We start from the raw sequence: 25596 nt of genomic DNA, 5'->3' as shown, positions 1-25596 counted from the left end.
GAGAGAGAGAGAGAGAAAGAGAGAGACACAGTGCATAAACATGTGTATATGATTGATAGATAGATAGATAGATTGATAGATAGATAGATAGATAGATAGATGATAGGCTAAATACTTGTCATTGACATTCTATAAATGGTTTACTTTCAGGCCCTAGAACAAAGGCTATTATAAATTTCTAAGAAATAAATAAAATTTTAAAGATGACTTTATTTTAAAGTTCTAATAAGCTTTAAATTAACAAATTATAATCATTTGACAGGCTCCTCATTCAATTAACGCAACTATTTGCAAAAAAAACTGATGATTCTCTTAACTAAAACTCATACTTTTACTGCATAGTGAATTTGAGGAGCTTTATATGCAGCTATCATAATAAATTCTAAATGAGTAATTATTTCAAACTATGAGCCTGTCACAAGGATACCCCTTTTCCTTATTTTCTTTAATTTTTTACTAGTAAATGTCAAAATAATTTATTATAATTGATTAAGGGAATTTGTCTATTACAGGTTTTCTTGCTTTATGTGCCAATTGATTTTGTAAATATGTTTGCATTTAAAATCATGTTTCATATGAGAATGACATGTGTTTACTTATTTTTCTTTCAAATTGTAAATTTTTAAACATCTAAAAGTTTTTACTTTTGTCTATCTTTATATCTAATACATGATATGTATTATGAAGTATATATTGTCTTTTGCATCCTGCTTTACTTACACTGTAAAAGCTAGGTTGATCTCTACTGTCCAATGTTCATAATGTCAGTATTGTGTCTAGAGGAAGATGTCAATAAAAATGTGTTATTACCAACAATTTATGAGTAATGGTCATTTGAATTGAAAAAATAAAAGATCTAGATGTGAAGATGATTTGATGTGGTTTTCTAAAAAGTCTGAAACATAGATGTTTCTATATACTAAAAAAAAAAAGAGCAGGTGGAAAGCAGGAAGGAAGGAACAAAGGAACAAAAGCCAAAAGGGGAAAGGGGAGAAAGGGGAAAGGGAAAGGAAAGGGAAAGGGAAAAGGAAAGGAAGGGAAGGGAAGGGAAGGGAAGGGAAGGCAAAGGAAGAGAAAGGAAGGGAAAGGAAAAAGGAAAGGAAAAAGGAAAGGAAAAAGGAAGGGAAGGGAAAGGAAAAAGGAACGGAAAAAGGAAAGGAAAAAGGAAAGGAAAAAGGAAAGGAAAAAGGAAGGGAAAAAGGGAAGGAGAAAGGAAAGGAGAAAGGAAAGGAAAGGAAAAAGGAAAGGAAAAAGGAAGGGAAAGGAAAAAGGAAAGGAAAGGAAAAAGGAAAGGAAAAAGGAAGGGAAGGGAAGGGAAAGGAAAAAGGAATGGAAAAAGGAAAGGAAAAAGGAAAGGAAAAAGGAAAGGAGAAAGGAAAGGAGAAAGGAAAGGAAAGAGGAAAGGAAAAAGGAAAGGAAAAAGGAAAGGAAAAAGGAAAGGAAAAAGGAAAGGAAAGGAAAAAGGAAAGGAAAGGAAAGGAAAAGGAAAAAGGAAAGGAAAGGAAAAAGGAAAAAGGAAAGGAAAGGAAAGAAAACAAATCGCCATTATTGAAGACAGTGGCTTTGAAGGTTCTGCAAATGTTAATATATGATATGAACAGTGAAAATACATAGGTTCCTACTCAAGTAAAGCTTTATTTCCAGTTTGCTCACTAATGGAATGTTTTCCATGCAACACAAGATATTGGTGACTGTAAGCATTAGAAAGGGGAACAAGGGCCACTCTTAAAGATGACATCAGTGGTACTGTGTAGGATTTAGTGCTGCCTTTTACACAGTTTTATAACACCTCTAAAGAAAGAAGTTTGTTTATGCTTGTGTGTATTTTCCCCAAAATGTTTAGCTGAGCATATAATGTTACCTTATGTTTTTGAGGTAAAAGTTTAGAAAATTATAATATAATTTCAATGTTTATTTACAGTGCCTTTTGCTCTTTAATATGTCAAAGTTGAAGAAGCCTAAATCCATTTTATATACAACAGAATTGAGCCTTCCTGCACATTTCAATATACCCAGAAAAATTTATATTCCTCAGATTCCAGAACCTCCAGATTTCCATACACAGTCTATGGAAATAAAACCTCAATTTGTATCAGGTAATCAAGGATATTTTGATTGGAATATCTAGTTGTATTACAGATATTTAAAAGTAGGAACATATTAGAAGTGAAGAGTTTTTATTCATGGGTAATATATCTTTGATATAACAATGTTCTTTATCATTTATTTATATATTTGCTATTGGTTTCCTAAAGCAGGCTTATTTTTTAACTGTGGTCACAAATATATAAATTAGTTTAAATGAATATTGATTTATATGTATTGTATGTATTATAGCTTATTAATAAGATAGTAAACATGTGACTAAATGTTTTTTACGAAAATTTTTCATTTTATATTTTAATTTGTGTCAACTTGATAGTCAATACTAGGACTCTAATTCCTTAACTAGTGTTATCTTCAAATGTACTATAACTTTAATTTTATATATGATGTGTTACATTTTTGGTAAATGTCATTTTAGTAAAGATTTACTTGTGGGTCTTCTCTGGTTTTGTGTTAACTGTGAAATATTTCTAAGCCTCGAAATATTGTTACTAATTATAAATTCATGAGTTTCTGTTCAATTTATGTTCTTAGGAGAAGGGCCATTCCAGAGACAATTGCCAAGCACCCAAGCAGGTAACAAGAATTTAACAATTAGAACTCAAATAAGGCAATATATAATAATAGATCATATGGAAAGCTTGAAGGGAATTTTCCTGATTAAACGGTCTGGTAAAAATGAATGAATGAATAAATGAATGAATGAATGAATCAATCAATCAATCAATCAATCAATTTTGAGACAGACAGAAAAGAGTATTTTACAACAACAGTAACTAAATAAATACTTAATCCTACCTAACACTGAATATCAAAAAATTAATGTATTCCATATGTATATTGGACAGGTGATTTTGGCAAGCAAACACTAGAAAGTGTGAAAATCTTTTATTGTATATGTAAATGCTATAGGATTCTTCACTTTGTGATTGTAGGGTAATGTGTGCTAAATATTAAAATGCATTGTAAGAGTTTTACCTAATAGCAATAAGGATATTATGTCAAATGCAGACACTTAAAGTCTATGGCTATTAAGTGGCTAACATTTCAGGATGATTTTCATTCTTAACCTTTAACACTGTACCTTACCAAAAACAATAGTCTAATTAAGCAAGGTTAAGCAGTCTACAGACTGTTTGCTACAGGTACAGCAAATAGATTTCTATCTATTTTGTAAAACAATTACTTATATTATCTTTATTAATACTTTGTAAAAGTTCACCTCTTTCATTGTTAGAGGAATGAATAAAGAAAATTCCTAATCTTTATTCTCTTCCCCAATACACCCTTGTGGATTCTTATGCTTTAAGTTGATTCTCATTCCAAGGATTGAAGTTTTACTTTCTGCCAGGATTTTCCCATAAATGAAGACAACCTCATGCAGAATATGTGGACCTCAACCGTTCTGTAGCATAATTCCTTCTTGTGAATGAATTCATCTTCTTCCTCTCTACTATTGTTTCCTAATAGCAGGAATGAATTTCTATTCCCTGTCTTAAAATCTTGTTTTTCTTGCCAGAACTTTTCTTCCTTCCATATGCATCATAGTATGCTCATCATGCTCTCTATTCTTGGTCTTGGTAGTCCAGTTCCCTTGCAATTTGAAATTCTGGATCCTGTTGAACTGACTTCTTTGAAACAGCCTGATCTATTTTCATTTCCCATTGCTTTTTTCACTGCAACTACCTGATGGTAAACGTACTTCCTACTTGGAAAACAACAGGAAGTCATAGGTCTTTCTCAAACTACCCTCTCATGTGAGTACAGGTGAAACATAATTTTCCCTTACAAACTCAAGTACTGGACTAAGCTGACAAAATAAACTAGTAAAAAAATATGTAATTTAATATAATTTTTTACAGTACTGCATGTATTGTGTTTCTTTTATTTTTATACATTTCGTAAGATTCTCTGTGTGCAGCCACGATAATTTGGTACATGAACTTCTATGTCTTGGAATTATTTACATGTATGCTCATATATTCAAATTCAGTTCATCTTTTGCTTCTTTTTATGGGATATTGAGATTGCTGGGATATTGAGATTGATCACATGAGCATTTAAGAGGTAAATAGGATTCTACTGAGCTATCACACAAGCAGTATTTTTTCTTATGATTTCATAACACATATGATACATGTGCTATATAACACATGTGCTACTTTCTAATTTCTTGCTAATCATAGGAATCCAAAATTATTTTTCTGGTGAATGAATGTGTGGAAATTCTTTTGAAGGAGGACAGACTTGATATGGATAATCCCTGACAATCTCTTAACATAGTAGTCTCTTGCATCCCTTGGGGGAAAAATGCAATAAAAATAACTGTAACTCTAGGAGTAAATACAAATGATCCCAAATGATCCCATCAAGGAAGTATAGACTCCAATGGGAGTGTCTGGACATGTTAGTCAATGTGATGTTGAAAATGGTGAAAAAGATGGGAAGATGGGAAGGATTTAATTAAGTTGTTGTACATGCTCTTGATTGTGGATGAGATTTATCAATTAACCAGAAGATAGAATTCATAAAATGTAAATTTTCCTCTGGATTTTTAGAAATGTATCAATAAATTTGAGAAAATACACTCCTTACACTTAACTGGCAAATACTTGCTCAGTGCAGAGAATTGGCCCCAAATCTCTGTGTTGACTTCACTGTATATTGAAGCCTGACTGTATTGTGATATGAAAGGAAGGACCAATGGAAATAAGTACTTAGGAAGAGTACATCTCTCATATATTTAGAAGCAAAAGAGTAAATTTAAAGAAACAAATGGATGATCAGAAAATTTTTAATTGGATATATTCTTTATTTACATTTCAAATGTTATCCCCTTTCCCATTTTCCCCTGTCCTGGGTAGCCCCTATCCCACCCTCCCTCCCCCTACTCCTATGAGGGTGTTCTTCCACCCACCCCCTCCCACATCTTCTCCCTAGATTCCCCTGCAATTGGGCATCTATTGAACCTTCATAGGACCAAGGACCTTTTCTCCCATTGATGCCTGACAAGACAATCCTCTGCTACTTATGTAGCTGGAGCCATGTGTATCCCTTGGTTGATGGCTTAGTCCCTGGGAGCTCTGGAGGGTCTGGTTGGTTGATACTGTTGTTCTTCCCATGAGGTTGCAAACACCTTCAGCTCTTTTAGTCCTTTCTCTAACTCCTCCATTGTGGACCACACGCTCAGTCCAATGGTTGGCTGTGAGCATCTACCTCTGTATTTGTAAGGCTCTGGCAGTGCCTTTCAGGAGACAGCCATATCAGGATCCTTTTATCCTAGTAAGGAATTATTCAGCAAGCTGAGAGCTCACATTCAAATAGTCAATATATAGTTGCTATACAGCCATTATATTAAGGTTATTTTATGTATTATTACAGTATGCTTGGTATTAAATCGTTGACTTTATTGTAGCCAATCACCTCAGAAAAAATAAATTTGTCAACTTAAAAGTATTAATCTATATCAATAGAACTGTCATTATACATGGAATATATAGTCACTTTTTGTTCTGTTTATTAAATGAGGAAAGTCAGTAATGAGAAGATGTTATAACAGAATGAACCTGTGATTTTATTTACTCTAGTATTTGGAAGGCAGTTTATATTTTATGCATAAGAATATAACAAATTTCTATGACATGTTCCAAAAACATTTGGAGTATGGTTAATAAACTTGTCAGCTATTCTATGTCAATATATTTTTCATATATATATTTTTCAATGAAATATTTTGACAGATATATGGATATAAATTAGTATAGAAGTATAGATTTTAATATTTAGCACCTCACTTTCAAATGAACAGTTTGTGTTTAGTGTTCATATAAATATAGGAAATTAACTAGATGATAGTAAGTTACTTCATATATTACTTCATCACTCCCATGTTTGATGCAATGTTATATCATGGAAAATTTAGTATATTAATTTATCAAGTTATGCTCTATAATGAATTTGTTATTTTAGAAATCCTGAAATTTTCTTATTTTATTTGTCCATATGAAGAATATACATGTGAATAGGAATAACAAATTTTAAGTATATCAACCCAAGCCTCATAAAATTTATGCTGAAATTTATTTTAGATATTACACAAAATTTATTGAATATAATAGTACTTACTTTCTTCTAACTTTGTATACTAGAAGAATCAATGTGACATATAATTCTTCAGATACAAGGAGATTTGAAAATAAGTCATGGTTGGTCCATACTGTGACTGGTTAGTTTGAAATTCAAATTTGGAATTTCACATTACTTTTTCTAAAATTTAAAAGTTATAAAAAAGCAAATACACTTTTATATAGAATACATTCTGTCATTTTTTTTGTTGAAAACTAGAACTCATTACCACATGGAAAATTAAGCTTAATTTAAAAATTTTTGTAATCAAAATTTTATATGTGAAAGCAATAGCACAGAATAGTTGTGGTGTAATCAATATTGCTCCCCTTTTTAAATCTGACATGAAGAATAATGGTTCTCATGTAAACATGTGGATACTTAAACTTAAAATCTTTTACTTATATTCCGTCTAGTAGACATTCCTTATTTACTCTACTATTCTTAAAGTCAACCAGCATGAAAATACAACTAAGAAATGTCTTATGAAAATATTTTTAGAAAGGATTTTCTTTTAGTTGTATGTAATAATGCTTCATGAACATGGAGCATCAATATAGTTGGGGTTCATATAGTTCTGTTTCATTTGACCTCTCTATCTATCTATCTATCTATCTATCTATCTATCTATCTATCTATCTCTGTGTGTGTCTCTGTGTGTATGTGTGTTTGTGTGTGTGTGTATGTGTATGTGTTGATTTAAAGACTAAAAATCATATGCCATAAGAAAGAAATATCTACTTATTGAATTTAAGACTATGTATCTCAAAGGAGACACAAACTGTGTCCTGAAAACAAATAGTTTGAGAGTTGAACTCTGAAAGCATATAGGGTTATGTGGAAGACAATGAAGTGAAATATTACTTGCAGAAGTGAGTGATGTGTCTAAAATCAAATAGCAGATTGTATCACAGAGAATATTATAAATATATATATTTTTAAAAAGTCTTTTTTTATTTATTTTTTTATTTACATTGCAAATGATTTCCCCTTTTCTGGGTCCCCACTCCCTGCAAGTCCTATAAGCCCTCTTCCGTCCCCCTATTCTTCCATCTACCCCTTCCCACTTCCCTGTTCTGGAATTCCGCTATAGTCTTGTACTGCGTCTTTCCAGAACCCGGGCCCACTCCTCCATTCTTTTTGGACATAATTTAATTTGTGGATTATGTCCTGGGTATTCAATGTTTCTAGGCTAATATCCACTTATCAGTGAGTGCATACTAAGATTGATCTTTTGAGACTGGGTTACCTCACTTAGAATGATGTTCTCCAGCTCCATCCATTTGTCTAAGAATTTCATGAATTCATTGTTTCTAATGGGTGAATAGTACTCCATTGTGTAAATATACCACATTTTTTGTATCCATTCCTCCGTTGAAGGACACCTAGGTTCTTTCCAGCTTCTGGCTACTACAAATAGGGCTGCTATGAACATAGTGGAGCATGTGTCCTTATTGCATGCTGAAGAATCCTCTGGATATATGCCCAGTAGTGGTATAACAGGGTCCTCAGGAAGTGTCATGCCCAGTTTTCTGAGGAACCGCCAGACTGATTTCCAAAGGGGTTGCACCATCTTGCAATCCCACCAGCAGTGAAGGAGTGTTCCTCTTTCTCCACGTCCTTGCCAACACCTGCTGTCTCCTGAGTTTTTTGACCTTAGCCATTCTGACTGGTGTGAGGTGAAATGTCAGGGTTGTTTTGATTTGCATTTCCCTACATAAAACCTGACACACTGAAACTAATTGAAAAAAAAAAACTGGGGAAGACCCTGGAGGACATGGGCACAGGGTAAAAGTTCCTGAATAGAACACCAATAGCTTACGCTCTAAGATCAAGAATTGACAAATGGGACCTCATAAAACTACAAAGTCTCTGTAAGGCAAAGGACACCGTCAAAAGGACAAAACGTCAACCAACAGACTGGGAAAGAATCTTCACCAACCGTAAATCCGACAGAGGGCTAATACCTAATATATACAAAGAACTCAAGAAAGTAGAACCCAGAGATCCAAATAACCCCATTAAAAAGTGTGGTACGGAGCTAAACAAAGAATTTTCACATGAAGAACTTCGGAGAGCTGAGAAACACCTCAAGAAATGTTCAAAAAAAGTCTTCTAAGAGAATACATGCACACACTCTCAAAACACACACACACACATACACACACACACACACACACACACACATCAGAATTAGCCTGGCTGTCTAAGAAACAAATAGTGTTTTCTTCAATTAATCTTTAAAATTAAAACCAATATTTTTGTGAATTCTACTGATGCAATAAATTTTATTTTTAATTTGGAAGAGAAAAAGTCTAACCCTTTACTCTTTAGCATAGTATATGATTTGGATTATAATATAGACGTAAAGTGTCCTTGTCTTTCACTTTAATGCTGATCACTAGTTACTAGGTATTTGAATCAGATGTTCAATTTGAAAAATATTTGGGCTATTTGTGTTTGAAAACATAGCATATAATACTGGATCATCCATATAACCCTTTCATTTATTCACTCACTCTGAAGGAAATGGAGACATTTCACTGCTTCTGACCAATTAAATATTTTATATTAACTGAATATTGAGCACTAAAAAGTTCTTAAAATACTCATTTCTCTTCCCCTGACTTGTCATCCAATATGTAAAGTAAAAACAATATGGGTATGTCTTTTAAAACACAGAAACCCTATTGACTTTTTAGAATGGGAGATCTCTTATACAAAACTATGAAAGATATCAACTCTCACTCAAAAAGAAGTTGTGTTATAAAACATAGATAAAATATGTAAGGATGAAGATACATATTTTAACTATTCTAACTAGATGCATTTTCACAGAATGATAATAAGCATTGATTAGCAAAATCAAGTTTAGGTCTTACGATATTTAAAATGCCTTTTTCTTTTACAATTATTTTGTTAGCCTTAGAAGGAACGGTTTCAATTCCTCTACGATTTGCTCCGCTTGGGTCTGGAAGATACCCTTGTAAAATGTTGTTGTTATCAAGAAATGATGTACGTGTATATGTAATTGAAGGTATAGTAAATGAAGAAGAACCAGAGGCTGAATTGTTGTTTAAAACACCAGCATTTGAACCACTAACACAGCATATCCCAATAGTAAGTGAAAATTCTTTTGTTGTTATTTTCACAATTTACTGAAGTTTCTGACCTATAGTGTGTGTGTGTGTGTGTGTGTGTGTGTGTGTGTATGTGTGTGTGTGTGTAATAATATCTGGAGAGTTACAAATTTGTAATTGTATTTTAGACTAGATATTATTTTTCTCATTATATCAGGGATTCTTCCTGATTATAAACTCAGCTACAACATAAGCATCATTTCTATTGAATCTATTTGCTTAAAAATGTAACTGTGATAGCCTTAACCTCTCACCCAATACCTAATAAAAATTATTTATCCTGGAGTCATCATGCTGAGATACAGATGCTCAGATCACCACTCCAAATCCTGTTGATTTTAGCATATGATTAAGATGGGTTCTAGGTACTAAGATAATGCACTTTCCTCTATGAGAAAAAGTGACAATACAGCACAGAATTGGATAAAATTATTTTAGGAGACTTTCTGAATTCAGAACAAAAAATTAAGTGTTGTTTCTTTAATTACTACAAACAACCCAGTCAGGCTGATGCAAATAAACCTGTTCTGATGAGGTCTATAACATCTGTTATCTTAGAAATACACCAGTTACAACTTTTATTTTTCTTGATTAATAATGAAGCACATCATTCAGGATTATATTACTGTTATTAAATTGTGGACATTTGTCATAGATTATCATGAATTGATCTTCAGTAATCGAAGCAAATTATTTTCTCTAGATATTAAATAATGCCTGGATAGACCTATCAGGCAGTGTTTCTGTTATTACTTATAAAAGTCTGGGTAGTTTTGGTACTCTTCACATTTTTAAAAATTGTTCTTCACAATTTTTTTTGATTGTCACATTCCCAAATTTTTATTTTATAATACATGGAATAATGCATAATAATTTAAGTATTTTATCAAATACTTATACTAAGCACAGTATTTTTTAATATTTATTTTCTATATTCTTTGTTTACATTCCAAATAATTTCCCCTTTCCCAGATCCCCCCTCCCCATATGTCCCATAAACCTTCTTCTCTCCATCCATTCTCCAATCACCTCCCTCCTTTTCTTCTCTATCCTTATATTCCCCTCCAATGCTAGATCAAGCCTTTCCAGGATCAGGACCTTCTCCTTACTTCTTCTTGGGAGTCATTTGATATGCGATTTATGCCTTGGGTATTTAGGGCTTTTGGTCTAATTAATATCCACATATCAGAGATTGCATTCCATGTGTATTCTTTTGTGATTGGGTTACCTCACTTAGAATGATATTTTCCAGATCAAACCATTTGCCTAAAAATTTTGAGAATTCATTGTTTCTATTTGCTGAGTAGTATTCCATTGTATAAATATACCACATTTTCTGTATCCATTCCTCCTTTGAGGGACATCTGGGTTCTTTCCAGCTTCGGGCTATTATAAATAAGGCTGCTATGAACATAATGGAGCATGTGTCTTTATTGCATGCCTGGGAATCTTTTGGGTATATGCCCAGGAGAGGTATAGAAAAGTCCTCCAGAAGTGTCATGTTCACTTTTCTGGTTGTACCATCTTACAGCCCCACCAGCAGTGGAGGAGTGTTCCTCTTTCTCCAAATCCTCACCAACACCTGCTATCTCCTGAGTTTTTGACCTTAGCCATTCTGACTGGTGTGAGATGAAATCTCAGGGTTGTTTTGATTTGCATTTCCCTAATGACTAATGATGTTGAGCACTTCTTAAGGTGCCTCTCAGCCATCTGAATTTCTTCAGGTGAAAATTCTTTGTTTAGATCTGTACCCTATTTTTTAATAGGGTTATTTGTTTCCCTGGGGTCTAACTTCTTGTGTTCTTTGTATATATTGGATATTAGCCGTCAATCAGATGTAGGGTTAGTGAATACCCTTTCCCAATTTGTTGGTTGCCGTTTTGTCCTTTTAATAGTGTCCTTTGCCTTACAGAAACTTTGTAATTTTATGAGGTCCCATTTGTCAATTCTTGATCTTAGAGCATAAGCTATTGGTGTTCTGTTCAGGAACTTTTTCCCTGTGCCCATGTCCTCAAGGGTTTTCTCCAGTTTCTTTTCTATTAGATTCAGTGTATCTGGTTTTATGTGGAGGTCCTTGATCCACTTGGAGTGGAGTTTAATACATGGAGATAAGAATGGATCAATTCACATTCTTCTGCATGCTGACCTCCAATTGAACCAGCACCATTTGTTGAAAAGGCTATCTTCTTTCCACTGGATGTTTTCGGCTCCTTTGTTGAAGATCAAGTGACCATAGTTGTGTGGATTCATTTCTGGGTCTTCAATTCTACTCCATTGGTCCACTTGTCTTTTACTGTGCCAATACCATGCAGTTTTTAACACTATTGCTCTGTAGTATTGCTTGAAGTCAAGGATACTGATTCCCCCAGAATTTTTTTTGTTGTTGAGAATAGTTTTATTCAACGCAATCCCTATCAAAATCCCAACTCAGTTCTTCACAGAGTTAGAAAAAACAATTCTCAAATTCATCTGGAATAAGCACAGTATTATGATTCTTATGTAAAAATAATTAAATTAGCCTACGTAGACATGGGTCATTTTTTATTTTTTTCCATACTATGATTTTCATTATGCTTGATTTGTTTGGCTAAACTTCTCCCAATTCCATCTCATCTCTTTATTGCCATGTTCCCTACTGAAGCTTTTGTAATTCTTTTCAATGCTAAGCAATTCCTGTACTACTGAACTATATTCCAAGTTCTTGAAGTTTTGAAAATAGGTCTCAGTATATATCTGAGGTTGTCCTTGAGTTTATCAATAGATCTCAGGCTACTGTGGAACAAGAGGATGCATATACTTAGGGATTTCAGGTTTTAGAGTTACAGGCTTGTATAACCATGCTGAGATTAATTGTACTTTTTAATGACTTAACAAGAATTAATGTACACTTCAATTTTACCTTCATCATCCTTCTAACATATGTCTCACTCTTTCCATATTTTAGAAAAATGAATCCAAGAAACTTTCGAAATTTCAAGTTAAAATAGAAGGAGAGGGGTTTCATGGACCTCCAGTTTTACATGTTGCCCCTGGTGAAACTATCCAATATCCTTTGACATTCAAGCCAATTTTGGAATGTGAAATTATGGTATAACCAAGGATTTTTCCTTACATTATTAATCTGTGAATGAACAAATGTTTAGATAGCAGTCAATGTAGTTAATTAAAAAATATTTACTAACATTTGTGTGTTCTACAAATTTGATAGTTTTGCTTAACATGTTTAATTTCCCATATTTATCATGACACTCAGAATGCTGCTAATGAATATTTATAGCCAAGTTATTTTCAGAAATCATGCATAATGATATAAAATCATTGTTTCAAGTCACTAAGTCAACTGCTATATATGAAAAATGTTTCCTTAGCAACATTTCTTTAACAAGGTGCTAAGCACACATAATTGCTAGGTGTGAGAATACTTATGTATAATGTATAATTTCCAGAGAGAAGTTAAAAATAAAGATTATTTCATTAGTGGATTCTTTCTTTGATAAAATTGTATTTTTATGAACTGGAAACTTCAGTGACTAACATTTTCTTATAACCTTTATTTATTATTCAAGATGAATAAGATGAGAGGGATTGTTTAGCATTGCATTATGAGTATTGACTGCTGTATAGCTTAAACTTGTCTTGTTTATCATAGGGTAAACTTACTTTACAAAGTGAAGTTGATGGCATGGCACATGTCATTGAAATAGATGGGATTGGAACAAAGCCCACGGCCTTGGACCACATTGTTATAGACTGCAAAGTGGGAAATGTGACAGATAAGTCCATAATAGTGCCTAATTATACAAAAAGTCTCCTGACATTTAAGGTATAACTTTTTTAGGAAGAAAATACTTCTTTCTACATATACTTTGAATTATATGAAATATGTTAATCATGTGAAATTAAAAAAAAATACTCCTAATCGGGTAAATCACACACAGAGATAATTATAATTCTTTTTCTTCTTCCAATAGCTATAAAATTTAGTTTTAATTTATAATTGTGGTTAGCATCAAACAAGTTTATGGTTGTTGTTGTTTGTACTTTGTTAACTCTTTTTATTTTGCTTTGTTTTACTTTGCATGATATAGGTGCTTGCCTTAAGTTTCACTTCTCCTTAGCTAGCTTGTCACATACTGGATTGCAGGCACCTGCTAACATACATAACTCCAAACAAGTTTTATATTTAATTATTAGTGCATAATTATACAACTCTTTCAAGTTTACTCATTAGTACCATGTTTATTTTAATTTTAATTTTCCTTGAAGAAAGCTTAAATGATATTATAAGATAGTTTCAATAAAATGTAGGACCAAGATTATTGTTTAATATTTTGTAACAGAGTAGTATTGATTTACAGCCCTTTCTAACCTCAAACTAGAGATCTTCCTGGATTAATCTCCTAAATTTAGGAATTATAGTAATATGCCATTTGCTGGTAAGAGATACATAAGTCATTGGTGAGAATCTGTTCTTAGTATGATTGAGACTGGGTTTAATAGTAGTATAACATGATAGAAAACATTTTTCATATTGATATTACATAATTCTTATTTTTCAATCCACTCTTCTAGGTAACTTCCGATCTCTCAATAGTGTGGGGAAATCCCTTAATCACCATAGAGCCTGACAACTCAGTTCCTTATACTCTCCATGTATGTCCTTGGAAACGTGGAGTATTCAAAGGTATTAAGTCCTTAATAAAATGTTATTATTAATAACTTTGCTGAGTGGAAAATATGGTAATAATAAATAGAACTATAAGTCATTGTTCTCATTTTTAATAAACAATATGAAGGGAAAAGCTAGCTTTAACATACTCTTTAATCGTCCAAATACATAGAACTTTACAGTATGTAGTTTATGGCAGATATTACTTCATCTTTGAGACTTCAATATGTCTACAGAAGACATTTCTAGATGTGGGATACATAAAGATGTATATGTTTGAAATTTAGTAGATACATTCAAGTAACTATAGGAATGGGTTTTAAAAACCTACATCTCCACAATTAACATATGGAAATAGAGGCAATATTTAGTATGCATGAAGTATTCTCTCTTTATTTCTAATTAAATATTTATATCAGCTGAGCAGTGGTAGCGCACTCCTGTAATCCCAGTACTCTGGGAGGCAAAGGTAGGCGGATTTCTGAGTTTGAGGCCAGCCTGTTCCACACAGTGAGTTCCAGGTCAGTCAGGGCTATACAGAGAAACCCTGTCTCGAAAAAAAACAAAAACAAAAACAAAAAAAAAGTATTTATATCAAAGTTCCCAGTTATACTTGAGTAGAATCCTTTAATGGGAAATGAGAGGGGAGAGGGTGAAAAGTGACAAAAATATAGTAACTAAGTTCTCAGGCTTGATGATAATTTATCCCAGCAATCATTGCACTTAGGAAAATCTTGAATTCCTTGGCCAGATTCAGTTATATTGAAAAATCGTTTTCTGTTACAGGATAGTTAATATTTAGTAGTGGATAACTATGATTCATCAAAGTAATATATATAATTTCCAAAGGGCAAGATAATTAAATGCCCTATTAGTGGAACTATCTTACTGAGAGGATTGCTCTATGGACATGCTAAGTGGACATAATTTTAGAAGTATATTAAGCAGATCACTTATAATCATGTTGTGGTCTTTAGAAGTACTGACCTCTCATCCATGTTTGTTTTGGTAAAAACTATCTCTAAAAAGGATCTATTATAACACCATAAAATTTGAAACTCTGAACCTATTCTAAGCATTTCAAGGAAGTAACTTATTTTAGTGTTGTAAATAAACCAGAAGATATGGACTGAAAGAAATTTTAATTTAAAAATTCTGATTATCTTTTTCTGGATATTTAATCATATACTTGGTATATTTTCTTAATTTTAGAATTTTATTAGTCTTCAATAATAGAAAATAAGTTGTTTGTAGATTTCATATTATTGTGCTTTACAGTTTTCAAGAAAATGGTTTCAGTATATAATAAACTTCTCATTTAAACTTTCCAGATAGTGTCATTGAAGCCACATCTCATCCCATCCAAAGTTATTGTTATTTTCATAATATGTAATAGTTATTAATTTCCTGTTATACAGAAACAATGAGTTTTATTGCTTATGAAAATGGAATTACAAACTCAAATTATTCAGCTAGATATAAAAAAAGAGTCTTGTCTCTCTGTATGCAATCATTTTTGTTGATGTCAGTAGGACTGGTTAGGCTATAAATTTTCAGAACATGATTTTGTGAAGACATGTTTGAGATACCAAAGTATTGCAACACAGCTTTTATGAATTAGCCAAATCTAAAGCATAAGTTTGTTCATTGTTGTGTACTTTACCATATAATATAATATATCATAATAGATATGATATGGCTCCTGACTCCCATGAATTCATATCTCATTGTGGCTCTAGATATCTATAAATTAAACTACATTTAGATACATTGAAAAATTAACCATAATCACAGGGAGAAGTAAAGTGGAAGAAATATTAATCTCACAGTGTGAATGTGAGATAGCTTTAATAGAGGATAATGTTTGAGCTGGGATTTTTATCACCTAATGCAACTTGAACTGTTGAAGGAGCATTACTGAAAACATGAGTATAGTTCGTGTTTGAGTGGGATGCAGAGTGACATATAGCTACAAATATATGCAGACTTTCCCAGGAGGAATCACATTGTATTTCTCATTTAAGTGGGCTACTAATCCTTCTTTATATTTCTTTCAGTATTGTAGTGTGAAAAGAAAAATTTCAACAGAAGAATGCTCTTACTAATAGAATTTAGGAACTGAGATTCACTTAAGTACAATTCCTATTGTACTTATGACTTTCTTATATCATCCATAAGCAGGTTAGGGTTATAACCGAGTGGAATAGTACTTGCCTTGCATGTATGACTCACTCCAGTTAAGTCCATAGCACCACAAAAAGAAGAAAGAGAGAAAGAAAGAAAGAAAGAAAGAAAGAAAGAAAGAAAGAAAGAAAGAAAGAAAGAAAGAAAGAAAGAAAGAAAGAAAGAAAGAAAGAAAGAAAGAAAGAAAGAAAGAAAGAGAGGAAGAAAGAAAGAAAGGAAGAAAGAAAGGAGAGGAAGAAAGAAAGAAAGGAAGCGAAAAGAAAAAAGAAAAATGTGCTTTAAGAAATGAATGTGTCCTTTTTAGCCGTATGGCCTGAAATTGTTCTAAAATAATGTACAATGATGCATTTATATATTTTATATATTTTAAACTCCGTGTACTGACAATGGGTCCATATAATGGCAGGTTGATAGAAGTAGATACAAGCAGAGAGATATCGTACCCATAACATGTGTAAATTCTGCTTTATGTACTGATGCTCTATTAGTTAAGAAAACTAAATTTAGAGGACCAATGTTATGATAGGTTCCTGTCATAGTATTTGATTTAGTATGTAGCACAAGCATTCTTCATATAGTCAGATGAAATATATTCTTTTTTTTCCAATATCATTTGTGTAATCCAATTGTTGAAGAAGCCAACCAGTTTTGGTTCAATTTTGATAATAGAGCGTGAATAAGCACACTCTTGAAGAAACTAGTTCACTTCTCTCCTGAGGCCATCAACATCCCATAGCTAATTAGTTATGGATGAGAAATGCTCAAGAACACCTTGTGAATCTGTGCTAGACTGCTGGCTTGATCTTATGCATTGCTTTGCTAGTAGCTACAGCAGCTTTGAATTCATGAGTTCAGTTGTCCTGTATTATCACTGTTTTCCTCTGATCCTCCCTTACCTCTAGGTTTTTACAGTTGGTCTACCTCTCTTTGACAGTGGTCCTTGAGCTTTAGAGATAGGTATAATATATACATCCCATTTCTGTCAGAGAACTCTAATGAATCTCTGCATTTTGACCAGTTGTAGATTTTTGAACTAACTACTGTTTTCTTTACAAGTAAATGTATTTGGTCATGTCTTACAACACCACAGATCTATGAGTAGCAAAATACACATTTAGAAGGTAGTAGGTCTACTAAGCAGAGTAATAGTAGTAGGTTCTACTTGTGAGCTCACATCCACAAATGCTTAGCTGGAGTTTGAATGCTAGGCATGTGTTTCCTCTTAATGGAGTGGGTCATAAATCCAATTAGGAAGTAGTTGTTGACCCCATAGCATCCATGGCAATATAACACCCATGGTCCAGTAATACCAGTCCTTATGGAAATCCATAGGACTCACAACTAGGTAAGACTATTTTGACTTAATCCTGCCACGTCTTAGACAATCTCCTCCACTATTATGAAAGCTAACCATAAGAGAAGAAACTTCCAAGTCTGTACTGACTTTACTTCTATAGGCCCTGTGACCAAAGTGTGTTGTTTATTCAGCAATAAAATCTCATGTTCTGGTGGGCAAAAACAAAAACAAAAATGGTAATCGTCTATGAGGTTTCAGGGGACCTCTAGGACCCAAGTTTTTCTTGAACCTTCCAAAATTTGAATGTATATATATAATTTAACATATATGCAAATTATACCTAACAGTCAGTTATAAAACTTGGCAATTCATAAATAAGCATCTGAGAATGAGGTACTTTAATGAGATATCTAAGAAAAGAACTGCAAGCAAGCTTTTAGTCAGCATTCATAAAGATTTGTTTTTTTTCAATAGACTTGTGCTTAATATCAAAATAAAATATTTAAGATTATAAAGATATTATTGTGCTGAGACTATATTTCAACAACTTAGGAATAGTTTTTCTAAGTTACATTCTGATACTCTATGAAAGTATATATTTTCTTGAAATATTTGATTTGCTAATGGAAATCTTTGGTGACAAACTTAGGGCAAAAATATTTCTAACACAATATGATGAGAGGCATTGCTTTTCATATGTTTTTAGAATGTAATGCTGAGTTAAAAGTAGTACTTTTGTGGATATTTTCTTTATTTACATTTTAAGTGTTATCCCTTTTCCTGGCCCCTCAAACCTCTTATCCCATTCCCAATCCCCCTGCATCTATGAGGGTGTCCCCCCCCACTCCTGCCTTCCTGCCCTTGCATTCCCCTACACTGGGGCATTGAGCCTTCCCAGAACCAAGGGTCTTTCCCCCCATTGTTGCTCAAAAAGGCCATCTTCTGCTACATATATGGTTGGAGCCATGGGTCCCTCCATATTTACTCTTTGGTGGTTTAATTATTGGAAGCTCTGGGGGGGGGTCTTGTTGGTTGATATTGTTGTTCTTCCCATGGGGCTACAAACCCCTTCGGTTCCTTTCACCTCCTCCATTGGGGACCCTGTGCTCAGTCCAGTAGTTGGCTGCGAGCATTAGCCTCTGTATTTCCGTGCCAGAAGACAGTTATATCAAGTTCCTTGATATTTAAAGAAAGTATATTTTCATAAGTTTTGGTAAGTGGAATAGTACCCACACTTCCATGGTAAAGTTGCACATCCTTTACTTGATTTTTTTTTTTTAACTGCGGATGCAATAAAGCTCATTCAGAAATGTATTTAAGAGTAAACATTTCAGGATAGTGTGTGTGTCTGTGTGTGTGTGTTTCTTTAGTTTTATCTTTTAATCTTAAGGAAAGAACACTCCATACAAAGAATATATTTAGAATGAGATAGTATTTTTGGAAGTAAATATATCCATAAGAAGCTTATTTAATTTTTATTTTATAAAATCATTTAAAAGGTTTCTTTGTAAAATATCAAATAATTTTCTTAATAATAAGAATTCTTTCAGACTTGTCATTCTTGTAGAATTTAAAGTAAACTACTTCTTAAAAGCCTTATTATGCCATGCTTTGAGATTTGCTATTTAAATGAAGTTGAACTCTTTGCAGTCTTTAAGCCATACTATCATAGCAGTTGAAGAAAGTTTCAAATAAAATGTAGTTAAATAAGAAATTACACTACATGTTCCACCATAATCCTTGTGATCACCACAATAAATTGTTTGAATTTAGTAATTATTTTACTTTGATATGTTAGAAAATATATCTTAGAAAAAACTAATATGTTTTCAAATGCAATTCAAAAAATCAGTTTGTATCTATCTTACCTAGTTTGAAAATGTAAAACAGATTTAGTCTTTTACCTGCCAATATTTAGTTGCTGGAAGCTGCATATCATACATTCTTCTAGAAATGAAGGTGTAATTATGCATTCCCCTTAAATAATACACACAAAATCATATGAGACATAAAATTGTAAAAGGCTGCTTTCACTTGAAAGTATCATGAATGTGGTCCCAATGGAATTCTAATGGATTTTACTAATTTTGACTCAATGGGAGCATCCAAAATTTAGGTTCATTTTCCTATGTGTCAGTAGCAATAAAATGAAATCTAATCCTCTTTCTTTATATCTGTGAAAAATACTATAATTTTTTTAATAATTTTTTGCTCATTGTGCTCTATTGCCTATAGGGTTAAGATATAAGATGGAAACTGTTTACAGAATAACAAATAGAAACAGTTTGTGGTGCTACAAACTTATGCCCCAGAACTGGAGTGGCAGTTTTTATTCTTTGGAAAATGTTTGAGATAGGAGCTCTTACTCAGTAATGATTCTTAGCAAAGATCATTTTCAAAGGTAGTAAGAATTGCAAGTTTTAAAGTGTAATTTCATTGTTTTATTTCTTAAGTTTTCTTTATAGAGAGTTGCATAGTTTCTGAATCTGGATTGTTTTGTAACAACTTAATTAGATTTAGATATGTATTGGTTTATATGTAATTTTGATTCTAACACTGTTTCCTGTGTCTATAACAGTTATTTGAAAGAATAAAGCATTATAAAAATTTTTGCATTTTATAGTTTTGCATAGGTCACTGTTGGGCAAGCCATGAGTTACTTTTGATCATTTGTGCCATGCCTTCTATCTACATTGTAGCACATAGACAAATATGTATAAATGTGTTCTAGTGCATATGTATGAGAATAAAACATATAAATTCATATATATAGGCATTATTTTAATAGGTTCTGAGATTGCTTAGGTAGACAATAGAAATCTAGATTAACAATTTAAATTATTGTGGAAGAAACAACCTTTCTGAACAATTACTAAATTCAAACAATTTATTGTGGTGATCACAAGGATTATGGTGGAACATGTAGTGTAATTTCTTATTTTAAAAGCCTGATATTTTAATGGACATAACAGTAAAAACAGTTCTAAATATGCAAGGGCAAATAATGATACTTCTATGTCTTCTTGATATAATTAGGCATGAAAATATCATTTAAAAACATGAATAAATACAGTAAATTGGTGACGTGTTTTTAATAATAGTGCATATATTCATTAAAATAAAGCATGAACTAATAGTGGAAGGGGAGATAGGCTGATTATAAAATTTACAGTTCTTGCCGTGGATTGATTTTTGGAAGTCTTTCACAGTGGAAGAAGCAATGAATATTCTACTGATGATAGTAAAATGTTGCATGGAACAAATATTGAAAACTCACCAAAGGCATAGTATCTGCTCAGAGGAATCCATGAAGTGCTCCTGGTTTAGTAGTACAGCATCAAGCATAGAAAACATTGCTCATTTCAGACCTATTGGTGTAGTATTCAGAGTTAAAAAATAATTACTAATTTAAATTTTTGATGTAGTAAACATAAGTTTATACATAATGACTTGTATATTTTTAAATATTATTCCCAGTTTTCATTATTACTGCCAATTTTATTGAGTCCAATTTAATATAACAAAATTTACATGGATGTTTTTGACAGTAACAGTTTTTATGATAAAGTGTGAAATATTATTATATGCATTAAATGTTCATGTGAAAGATTAAACTTGGAATACTATGCTATTTACAATTATATAAGACAAAATAATTTTCAAATGAGATAATAATTAGGAATGTTATAAGTGTCTGAGTAAGAAAATAGGTAAGTACAATCATCTGGGATCACTAAGTTACTGAAAGCTAATGCAGGCTGATTATTGGCCTATTTTCCTTATTACAGAAAATCTTTTGAAAAACAAGTATGAAGAATTAGATACTGTTTCTTATAATTTCCATTAAATTTTTCTATAGTCACATAATACTTAATTCTAGTGCTACCATTTGGAATTTATGTTTGGTGTGTTAGTCATAGTAACTCTGATGCTTGAGACTAACCATTTCAGAAACTTCTCACTGGTTAGCTTACATCCTGTACCCATATTTTGCAGGTGCAATTATGTTTTCCGTTAAGAGTAGAGATGAGGAAGATTCAGAGGAAGACACAGATACAGAGAAAGACTCCTCTTCTCAGGAAACACCATCAGATCCATCTACCATTATTTTTGAGGAATACTCAGGTAAACTTATGCGAGTGTATTTAGTTATTGTACTGTGGATCATCATTCTGATCCTCATTAACTTTTAAATTAAATATATACTTTAAATGCATAATACCTATCTCAATTTACGTTGCCTATGCCTGTCAGGATTCTTTCAAGTTTAATTTTATATAGATTATTTTCTGAATTTCTGCTGCCATAAAATAACAAGATCATCTGATTTCACAACGAAGGCAGTCTGTCTTTGTATTAGTTCTAAGGTTTATAATTTTTCTGGTTTTTTTTTTTTTTTTTTTTTTTTGGAGACAGGGTTTCTCTGTGTAGCCGTGGCTGTCCTAGACTCACTCTGTAGACCAGGCTGGCCTCGAACTCAGAAATCCGCCTGCCTCTGCCTCCCAAGTGCTGGGATTACAGGCGTGCGCCACCACCGCCCAGCTAATTTTTCTGTTATTAAATGAGGAATATATTCTGTTTCTTATAAGATATTAATGAATGTATTGTCAATATAATGTTTTTCTTATTTAAAATATGATATGATCATCTTTCTCATATCAAACAAAGTTAATTATATTTTATTTTTTCTAAAATGGTTAAATATTGTAAAACATATTTTTAGGTATTGTAAAGGAAAAATATGATACTAGAGAAATTGAATAGTTAGAGTGTGCATCCTTGAAAATGAGTTATGTGAAATCAGAATCATAAGAGGGTATTAGAGAGACAAGAATTGAAAGATGCAAAATTCTCTAGGAAAAACACATAGAGGCATACCAAGAAGATATTTGGGGTTGTTTTATTCTTCTCTCATATAATATATCTTGACTGCATGATTAAATGAATTTGTATTGCAGTTCTTCAACACAAAAGTAGAAACAATAGATGTCTTCTTTTATTCTCTGTCTCTCATCTCCCTCTCTTTTCCCATTTGCATGCATATGCACACACACCCCCAACACACATTACCACCACAACCCCACAGGTCTACAGGTCAGTGATAATTGTACTTTTCGTTAAAAGCAGAGATAAGATACAAATTTGAAGAAAAATGGATCATTCTCCTCTTCTCTCTTTTCCTCTTTCTCTCCCTGTCTCTCTGTCACTCTTGTTTCTCTCTGTTTCTCTCTGTTTCTCTCTCTCTCTCTCTCTCTCTCTCTCTCTCTCTCTCTCTGTCTGTCTCTGTCTCTCTCTCTCTCTCTCTCTCTCTCTCTCTCTCTCTCTCTCTCTCTCTCTCTCGTGTGTGTGTGTGTGTGTGTGTGTGTGTGTGTGTGTGTGTGTGAAAAATAAGAGTCTGTGTAAGTGTGGTAGCACATGCATTTAACCCCAGTCCTTGGGGAACAGAAGTAAGCAGATCTTGTTTGAAGCCAACCTGATCTACCTAGAATGTTCTAAGCCAGCATAAATAAATAAATAAATAAATAGATAAATAAATAAATAAATAAATAACTTTAGGGACTTCCTCTATTTCTTCCACTCACTAACTTATAGTTCTAAATGTATCCTAGATACATTCATTTTTATATATTTTATGATAGCTAGACATTAAAATATACCGGAGTACAAAACAAGATACTGCAATATACAATAGTGTAGAATGGAGTATTTCAATAAAGTATAATACTGTGTAATACAGCATAGTATATCATTTAGTGTCACATGGGATTACAAAGTACCATTTCATGCAATATATTGATTATAATCCTATCTAAAATTGTATACACATAAAGAAGATTTTCAGAAGAAACAGATATTGATAATACCATTATTGTGAACTCCTAGTTCATAGATAAGCTGAGGCCAAAGGATGTTAGTAACTTGACCTAAGTAATTTAATCTAGAATTATAATTCTTGAAAACTTTCAAACTCAGCAATATAATGTAACTGTGTATACAATACACTGACATGGGCAAAGTTTTTCAACCTGAGGCAACTCAACACTGGAAAACCAAAGAATTCAGAAATGAGAAGCTATGCAGGTGAAAACAAATGGACAGAAGAAAATGAATATGATAAAACTGACTGCAGTGCTTCCCTGTGAAAAGACGTTGTAGCTGATCACCATTTCAGTTTTTGGTGCCAGAGTTTGAACACCAACAGTGGCAGAGATTTCTGCTCTAAGGAAAACTGGGAATCCTGACCTAAAAATCATTTCACTTCTTTGCCTAAACCTCTATCTTTCTTGGAGTTAAATTGCAAGAGGTTTTTAAGTACTCCTATGGAGACTGAGCCTAATATTCTGGACCCTTTCCTTAATTTACATTCTTATATGACTAGGAAGGAACAATTCTTTATTGGAAATCATTGTTTAGATAATTCTTTGTATGAATATGTGAATGTTTTATAAGCTAGGGTAAAGTATTTTTCCTTCAGACTTAAAATTAAACCATGTCTTATGTTTATTATGCTATGGAAATGAATATGTAACTGAAACAGGCATAAAACCAGGATCCCTGCACATTTGGTCATTATACAGGCCAGGGGGGTCTCTTACTGCTCACCACTGTAAGGAAAGCAGCTCCTGGTATTCTCAGATTTCCTGCTAAGTCTAATAAAAGTGACTTAAATGTCAACCATGGTAGTGTGTGACCATAATTCCAGTATTTGATACTCTAAGGTGTGAGAATTATAAGAATATCAATGGCAACCTAGGCTAAGCAAGTGCAAGGAAAAACAAAGAAAATAAAAAAGAAAGAAATTTTGAAAATATGTTTATGAATATCAAAAATTCTGAGCCCCATATTAAGAAGTGCTTGTTTGTTGTTGTTTCTTTAGTTTTATTTTGTTTTGTTTTGTTTCAGATGAAAAGGTTAAAGCTCTAAAAATCTGGTATCATCTTGAAATTCGTAGCTCTCCTGGACCTCCTGTAGATACAATTGAACTTCATTGTATTGCTCTGGTAAGAGCCCAGTAAATGTTCATAAACTGTCAATATTATAAATAAGGCTGCTATGAACATAGTGTAACATGTATCATTGTTATAGGCTCGAGCATCTTTTGAGTATATGCCCAGGAGTAGTAGAGCTGAGTCCTCAGGTAGATCTATTTCCAATTTTCTGAGGAACTGCCAGACTGATTTCCAAAGTGGTTGTACCATCATACAACCCCACCAGCAATAGAGGAGTGTTCCTCTTTCTCCACATCCTTGCCAGCATCTTCTGTCACCTGTGAGTTTTTGATCTTAGCCATTCTGACTGGTGAGGATGTGGAAACTCAGGGTTGTTTTGATTCGTATTTTCTTGCTAACTAAGTATGTTGAACAATTCTTTAGGTGCTTCTTGGCTATTTGAGTTTCCTCATTTGAGAATTCACTGTTTAGCTCTGCTCCCCATTTTTAATAGGGTTATTTGGTTCTCTGGAGTCTAACTTCCTGAGTTCTTTGCATATATTTGATATTAGCCCTCTGACAGATGTGGGACTGATAAAGATCTTTTCCCAATCTGTTGGTTAATGTTTTGGCCTATGAAGCTTTGCAATTTTATGAGGTCCCATTTGCCAATTCTCAATCTTAGACCATAAGCCATTGGTGTTCTATATAGGAAATTTTCTCCTGTGCCCAAGTGTTTAAGGCTCTTCCCACTTTCTCCTCTATTAGTTTCAGTGTATCTGGTTTTATATGGAGGTCCTTGATCCATTTGGACTTGAACTTTGTACAAGGAGATAAGAATGGATCAATTTGCACTCTTCTACATGTTGACCAGCAGTTGAACTAGCACCAGTTGTTAAAAATGCTGTCCTTTTACCAATGGAAGGTTTCAGCTCCTTTGTCAAAGATCAAGTGACCATAGGTGTATGGGTTCATTTCTGGGTCTTCAATTCTATTCCATTGATCTTCCTGCCTATCACTGTAGCAATGCTATGCAGTTTTTATCACTATTGCTCCGTAGTACTTCTTAGAGACTGTGTATCATGTTCTCAAACTAGCACTGTTTGTGAGACCTCTCTGACTAGTAGACAAGGATAAATGAGCAAA

General features: G+C 32.9%; 1 protein-coding gene across 1 annotated transcript in view; it reads left to right on the top strand.

The window, feature by feature from the left end:
• The window catches only part of Cfap47 (cilia and flagella associated protein 47), a 220589-nt gene that overhangs the window by 137657 nt on the left and 57336 nt on the right, over positions 1–25596 (top strand). Inside the window, exons 45-52 of the mRNA XM_052171493.1 lie at positions 1922–2096; positions 2641–2682; positions 9155–9351; positions 12316–12459; positions 13021–13194; positions 13944–14055; positions 21518–21646; positions 24425–24522. Coding sequence (XP_052027453.1) covers positions 1922–2096; positions 2641–2682; positions 9155–9351; positions 12316–12459; positions 13021–13194; positions 13944–14055; positions 21518–21646; positions 24425–24522 — 1071 coding nt within the window. The remainder of the gene's footprint in view (positions 1–1921; positions 2097–2640; positions 2683–9154; positions 9352–12315; positions 12460–13020; positions 13195–13943; positions 14056–21517; positions 21647–24424; positions 24523–25596) is intronic.

This window comes from Apodemus sylvaticus, chromosome X, assembly GCF_947179515.1.
Source record: "Apodemus sylvaticus chromosome X, mApoSyl1.1, whole genome shotgun sequence".
Taxonomy (NCBI): Eukaryota; Metazoa; Chordata; class Mammalia; order Rodentia; family Muridae; genus Apodemus; species Apodemus sylvaticus.
The sequence above is the reverse complement of the archived record's forward strand: the minus strand, read 5'-3'. Positions and strand labels throughout refer to the sequence as shown.